We start from the raw sequence: 7,626 nt of genomic DNA on the forward strand, positions 1-7,626 counted from the left end.
ATTTATAATTTATGACAAGTGTTGGAACAGGTGTTCTCAAGATGCCACTAATCAGTAGAGTAGAGGTATGGAGTGTAAGGGGAGCCCTGAAGGTGGTTTGCTAAAGGATACCACTCCTTTGATCAGTATGGGAGCCCTGGAGGAGGAGAAGGTTGGGAAATCTGATTCTGGTTTACGTAACTTCAGAGCACTATGGTTTCTCTTCCTCTGGTATTTCTTCTCAGGTGAACAATATTTTTTAACATTTTAAGTTATTCAACTTCAGGGTTTACTGATTTTTTGCTACAACCCCTCCTTTTCATATTTAATTTTTAAGACATTTTTCAAAGCACCCTGTACATCTATCTATTATGACTTCCCAATAACACAAGTGTTACCATTGGAAATCAAGTACTCCCTTCCGGGGTGCATGGATCACAGAGTTAGCATCACATGTGCAATGATACTGTTATGCCCGAGTGGCAGTAGCCGAAGCCGTGAAGCCCCAACTACCGTGGCCTGTATCTTCATCCTGAGGTTTATTAGGAATTGAGTACAGTGTCTTTTTGTTTGTTTAAAAGATGTTTTTGTTTACCCCCAGTAATATTTAATGGATACCAATAAACAAAGTCGTATTTTATTTCATGTGTTTAAACATGTAGCATGTTGTTTTAAAGTTTTCTTAAAGGCACAGTCGACGTAAATTCATGTGATCCTTTTCCATGCCTGATTCACAATAGTACCATTTAAACTTTGGTCTCAGTAACAATAATATGTAACAATGAGGGAGACAGTCAAAAACTGAAGTTTAGAACTTCAGTACGTGTCACCATTTTTGTCCAACCCCGTATAGAAAAACGAATTAAAAATTTTGGTTCTAAAATAAGTTTTTAATCTGGACACCTGGCCGGCATATATTTCACAAATAAGTAGTCGGTGTACTGTTTATACCATTGAATTATCAGGTACTGAAAAATGTATTTTTTCACAATTTCAGTAATCGATGTATATTCTAACCACTGTACCTGTCATAATTATCTGAACAATCTCTTTAGTGTTTATTTCAAAATTTACCCTGCATTTATGTTTAGGATTAACCCTGTTTATGAACAAGTATGTGATGACCTACCTGGAGGGAGATTCAACCCTTCTCGCTGGTTTTCAAATGCTTCTCACCCTCATCTGCGGATACATACAGATGTTCTATCCTATTGGGTTCGGAGCTAAAACCAACCTGAAATCTAGTAAACCTCCAGGTTTCTATAAACACATGTGTGTGGTGGGAGGGTTGAGGTTTATCACTGTTCTCTTCGGATTAGTAGCACTCAACTATATAGCAGTTAGCTTCACAGAGACGGTTAAAAGTTCTGCTCCCGCATTTACAGTTATAATTTCAAGAATAATATTGGGTAAGTTTTTGTTTCGATAATATTCATTAAAAACAACAAATTTTCAATTTTTTTAATCAGTCATCATTTTTAACTAATAAATTCCAGAAAAGAATTGGTTAAAATCATAAATTAGTGTACAAGACACAAGTGACTTTCAGATTGACTTGAACTTATCGAACTGTGGCGGATTTTGATCAAACTAAAATAGCATTTTTAATTACAAAAATATTTGTCTAATTAATTTAGAAATGTCTTAGAGAATAGGACATCGAAATTTTTTACCATAAGGGTATCAAGGTTTTGGTCTACATGAAAATAATATTTTCATTAGCAAAAAATATTTTCTCTATCATCAAAATCAAGGATTTTATCTTTGTAAAAAAGAGTTACCTTTTATCTCCTTTAATTCACATTTCGTTTAGCGTTCAACAAATATTACTTTGCTTTTTATTTTCCATTTTTAGAATTCATCCCCTTTAATTTGATATTTGAAATTATCTTTATTTGAAAAAAAAAACTTTAGTGTTAAAAAAGCGTATTTAAGGGGGTCTATGTCTAAGTTTTCAGGGGGGGTTTGGGCCCCAACGGGTGTTGAGCCCCCCCCCCTCCCTTAAAAGAAAAAATGTACGCTCCCTCTTGACAAATTGCTGAAGCTCCTGTGATCACTGATCTCACTGATTTTTGTAATTTTAAAATATTTTGACTAATGCTAAATTCTTTTGTTTATAATATTTTAAACATTCAAGACCAAAAACCACGTGTTTCAGGATTTCCAAAATGTGGCTAGGCAAAATTAACGAGATATTAAGAATTTCGTGTAGATTTCAATATAATAAATAAAATTATAAAACCCACTGTTGACCGTATTTTTATGGTACATATGGGACCACATTCCTTATAGTTCCTGTTAAATACCGGAATAGTAAAATAATTAAGATTTGTTTAGCTTTGATTAAAATCTTGTTATTTCAGGTCAAACTACCGGTGTGTACGTGAAACTAAGTTTAATCCCTGTGATGGGAGGATTAGCTCTGTGCTCTGCTAATGAGCTGAGCTATAACCTGGCTGGGTTCTCTGCTGCTCTGCTCACCAATATCAGTGAGTGCTGTCAGAACGTATATTCTAAAATGTTAATCTCCGGAGATGCATTTAAACTAAACCCTGCGGAACTACAGTTCTTCACCAGTATTGCAAGTTTAGCTGTTACAATACCTACTGCAGTTCTAATGATGGACTGGAGCAAGGTGTTGCAGACGGATACAACCATGTTCCTCTGTCTCGTCATCAACGGGATATTCTTCCACTTCCAAACCATCTCCGCATACGTTCTCATGGACTACATTAGTCCTGTCACGCATAGTGTTGCCAATACCATGAAACGTGCAGTTCTAATCTGGAGTTCAGTAATCCTATTCGGGAACCCGGTCACAACCCTCTCCGCCCTGGGCACCCTCGTCGTTATCCTCGGGGTCCTTCTCTACAATATTGCTCTCCAGGCTGACGCAAAATACGCACATCGAGTTATTCATCTCGGGGGAAAGAAAATGTTTGTGGAAAAAATTTGAATGTTTAAAACCTGGAAAATTTGAATAGTTCGGAGAAATGAAGGAAACTATATATTACGGATCAAAACTAGCGAAATTATTACATCAGAGCTCGCGGATTATAATAATCCTTAAAGGGAATGTTCCCAAATTTTAAAGGAAACACGAACTTCTGCTTTAAAGTTCTTGTGGATCCAATATTTCTACAGCAAGTTTGCTTCATACCCGACTGGATTACATTCTGACTAGATCTATATACTAGCATACAAAGTATACATCCCCACTAAGCAATATAAAATCAGCTGACTTAAGCAGCATGGGTTGTTTCAGCCTTTACCCAAAGTTAGACTGTTCTGCAATACAACCGTTAACTCTGGAACTCTGTCCTATCATAATTAAAGTCTGATTTACAGGGGTGTACCCCTTCCTCCCTTTCTACTAATGGGATAATGTTATGATGAACGGGGAGTATATTACGTCAAAACGAATTTATTTAATGCAGCACAAAAAAAACTGTTTTCTGGGGAAACAGTTAGTTCCTTGTGAAAGGGAATGTAAGAAAAGTAGAAACCAAGTACTTGTACCTAATAAAACTGTTTCTGGGCATGGTTATTGCCGGGGCCGGGTTTTTATACGTTTAGGGTTTTTTGGTTTTCAGAGCGTTAAGAATAATCTCAATAAGTTCAATATAATTCCAAATTGTATTGTATGCCCTAAAAGTTTGATTTTACATTATCTTATATCTTCCATCAATGTCAACATTTTGCATGATTTCATGAGAAAACCTGCAGAAAGTATAATTTAAAATTGTAATGAATTTAGCAGATGTTTTGTCGAGCCACCTAAAAGTCAAAAATCATATGGGTCCAGATTAAATGAATAGGGAGATATGGTTGAACCGTGCAGACGTGGTTTAACCACTTATCTTAAGCTTGAAGCGATGAAGAGCAGTTCAGTTGCTTCTCCCTATTCATTAAACTTGGCCCAAGACCGAACAGAATAGCCAAAATAAATATAACTATCTTCAATAAATCAACTTATGTCAAGTATGTAAAGATGTATTATGTCTTTAACTCCGGATGTGATAAGATTATTATTTATTTTGATGTTAATAACACATTCCTTTACCATTTTTATACGCTTTATACAAGTTTTATAGTTTGGTTAGTACATAGCCATCTCCCCCCCCCCCGCTACTCCCCTTCTCTAAATAATGTTAACTGTTTTTAAATATTGTGATAACTATATATTGATTTTCGAATGGGATAATTGCTGGCAAAATTTGATTATTTTATTGCAAGAAAGATTAAATTTGATAAGAAAAAATGAACTTTTGAATTTGTTTACACTTTACAATATACATGTTTTGTTATAATTAAAATCTGTTTTAGAAAATAAATTTGCTTATCACTTTTATTTTTTTAACTTCCACTATATATCTATTTATGTCATTGTAATGGGTAACCACACCTCTCTTCGTTCGGTGTGAAAATACTTTCATTTTGATCTTAAGCGAACTAGAAAAAATAAAAATCCCGGCAAAAACTTTTTCGCACGTATGATACCCATATTAAAAACATATATAGTTTTATTCAGTTTTACTCAAATTATTTAAAAGCAGGTCGATAAAGTTACATAATCACCCTGTTGTAGGGTGATAAGATAAGATAGATAAGATAACGTTTGTTACGCGACCAAGGGTCTCGTATATAGAAGAGGATAGTTCACCCCTGAGTACTGTTCCCTCATACTGCTGCAGCGCCCCTGAGATTCGTACTGTGTATTCAAGACCGGCCTAAGAAGAAAGCCGGGCGAAACTAGTTTTTTATTTTGTGTTTATATTCTCAGTATTCATACCACGCGGGTTTTAGACCAGTTGGTCGTTTGATTTCATGGCATCATTTGCCAGTGTTTTTTGATCGTTTGTGATATTTTGTGGAGGCTCAACCTGGTATGATTTTCTTTTTTACGATACATTTATTAAAATTATTTAGAATATGTTAGAATCTACAGGTTTTTTATGCCCTATTGAGATAATTTTGTGCATTGATTATATTTATTCTTTGATTGTGTATTTTGTCTTGTTTTGAGGGCTTTTTCCTGTAGTAAAATATAAAAGAACTCAAGGTTATGTTTTTTAGTTGAATTTTCCTGCTGTTTCAATAAAATCCTGAGTTCGACCTTGATTATTCATCATGAAGAGAGCAGATGAGAGTTACGACAAACCAACGCAAAATACCACAAGGTTCTTTTTACATATATAGCGCGTAGTCGCGTAACATTCAACAGGGATTTCCTCAAAGGGGTCGTTTAACCTTTTCTTTGAGATATTCTAAAGTTTTTTTTTCCTCTTAAACCTCCTTGTATCTACCAGATTTATATTCGGAAAGATTACAAGGAGTAGTGAGGATTTGAGGCCTGAACTTTTTTTTTACTCCTTGACCCTTTTATGTCTGCCAGATCAATATCCGGAAAGATTATAAAAGGTGGCGGAGGTATCAATAAAGTTTATTGAGATTGAGATCATTATCTTTAGAGGGGTCGATAAGCCTTTTCTTTTGATAAATTGAGATTTGAGATTGAATTTTCTCCTTGATCTTTTTATGTTTGCCAGATTAACATCCGGAAAGATTATAAAAAGTAGCGGAGACACAAATAAATTCATTGAGATTTGAGGTCATTATCTTTAGAGGGGTCGGTCAACCTTTTCTTTTGATAAATTGAGATTTGAGATTGAATTTTCTTCTTGACCCTTTTATATCTGCCAGATTAACACCCGGAAAGATTATAAAAGGTAGCGGAGATACAAATAAATTTATTGAGATTTGAGGTCATTATCTTTAGAGGGGTCGGTCAACCTTTTCTTTTGATAAATTGAAATTTGAGATTGGATTTCTTCTTGATCCTTTTATATCTGCCAGACTAATAACCGGAAAGATTATAAAAGGTAGCGGAGGCATTAATAAAATTCATTGAGTTTTGGGGTCAATATCTTTAAGGGGGTCAGTCAGTCCTTGAATTGAGATTTGAATTGTCTTCTCCTTGATCTTTTTATGTCTGCCAGATTCATACTCGGAAAGATTATAAAAAGTAGCGGAGGACCAATTAAAAAGTTAAGATAGAAACCATTAAATTTGGAGGAGTTGCTCAACCCTTCTCTAGGTGGTACTAGAGATAAAGCTGAGATTTGGATCTATTTCTATCCTTGATCTTTTTATGTCTGCCAGATTTATTCCCGGAAAGATTATAAAAAGTAGCGGAAATAATAGTAGAACTCTCTTTGGGGTAGGATATTAAAATTGTGAATCGACCCGTGCGTGAGAATGGCAGGGGTACGCCGGAGAAGGTCTACATCATTAGGGGAAGGGGATCAGCTGAGTAGTACTCTAAATTTACCTGAATCACATCCAACGAGTAGATTCAACCCAGATAGATGCATGTCCACACCACAGATCAATACTACAGGTTTCATAGATGATAATTACTGGAGTAATAGGGGGGCACGTTTCGAACCCAGAGCTCGTACTAGATCCAGAGGGGGGTCCAATACCATTGATAAAAAATTGAGAGACAAATTTATCCAAATTAGAGAGGAGATACTTGAATGGGGCCAGATTTCTAGTAATTATGGGCAGTCTTTAGCTGCTATTAACGAGAAATATAAGGGATTTTACATTGAGATTGAGCGTAGGATTAATGAAGCTATGTTAGCCAGGGGGGATTTTAATTTGGTTGCTGAGTATGAGAGCTTGAGGGATAAATTGAATACAGTCCGCAGGGTTGCTAGACAGTTAACTGAAGCCCGAGCTCTTCCAGACCCGTACAACCTGGATCAGGAGATCAATACCTACTCCCGGCCACCATTGATGACAAGAAGTCTCAATCAAGATCATGTATTTCAAGATGATCCGATGTCATTGGGAAGATCAATCTCATCTACGCCACGTACAAGGAGAGAGGATGTTCTAAGTTCTAATCTAAATGATAATCTGATAGTGGCCCGTGGTCAAGAATTTGTGAGAATGAATTCTGAACCCGCCAGATCAAAGAGTCCCTGTAGCAATGTAAACTCAAGTGAGCAGGATCAAGGAATGATTGGAGCAACTAGAGACGGAGTAAGGAGGGAAGACATAGGAGTAGTGAGTGGATCAGGATCCATGGAGATGGGCCCTGATCCCGCTAGCCTACCGATACCTGCCAATCAGTCAGATGTGGGAGGTAATGATCCCGGAGCACCCAGGATCAGGAACCTTCATGCTGGATCAGAATCTTGGATGCAATCGATTACTTCCGTACAAATTGCCATGGAGGAGAGGTTGGAGGAAGTACTACAGATCATCCAGGGTCTCCAGGCTAGAGAACCTACGTTGAAAGGGATCCAAGAAGAATTAAAGTTGCTGAGGTCCAATGTTAATAGTATATCCCTGAGGATAGATAGAAGTGAGCAGGGACTAGACAGATTTGAAGGTGAACTTATCAGATTGGAAGCTACTGTAGAGCAGAATATGTTGAAGGTTCAGGATTGGTTTGTGGAGATTTCTACTAGAACGCCGAGTTCTGAGGTACCTGAGGAACTCATCAATACTTTAAGGGAGGTGATAAATAATAGTTCCCCTGGGATAGTAGTTGAGGGGATGAGAACGGAGATGGAAGAGATGAGAGACTCCTTGGATCAGAACCGGTACACTGCAGAAGGTTTAAGGACTGTAATA

At 36.6% G+C, this 7,626-nt stretch overlaps 2 protein-coding genes across 2 annotated transcripts; both read left to right on the forward strand.

Moving 5' to 3' along the window:
• Positions 1–45: 45 nt before the first annotated feature.
• LOC111706961 (solute carrier family 35 member E2) lies at positions 46–2,998 on the forward strand (the record flags this gene model as incomplete). The annotated part of the gene is given in 3 exon segments (XM_023479918.1): positions 46–224; positions 1,071–1,388; positions 2,343–2,998. Coding segments are annotated over 3 exon segments (1,068 nt in total). The 5' UTR covers positions 46–67.
• Positions 2,999–4,548: 1,550 nt separating this feature from the next.
• LOC111706966 (uncharacterized) lies at positions 4,549–7,609 on the forward strand (the record flags this gene model as incomplete). Its single annotated transcript, XM_023479922.1, has 2 exons — positions 4,549–4,865; positions 5,056–7,609. A coding segment is annotated over exon 2 (1,372 nt), but the record flags the coding sequence as incomplete, so codon positions are not given.
• Positions 7,610–7,626: the final 17 nt, after the last annotated feature.

The sequence above is a fragment of the Eurytemora carolleeae genome, unplaced genomic scaffold (assembly GCF_000591075.1).
Source record: "Eurytemora carolleeae unplaced genomic scaffold, Eaff_2.0 scaffold704, whole genome shotgun sequence".
In the NCBI taxonomy this organism is placed as follows: Eukaryota; Metazoa; Arthropoda; class Copepoda; order Calanoida; family Temoridae; genus Eurytemora; species Eurytemora carolleeae.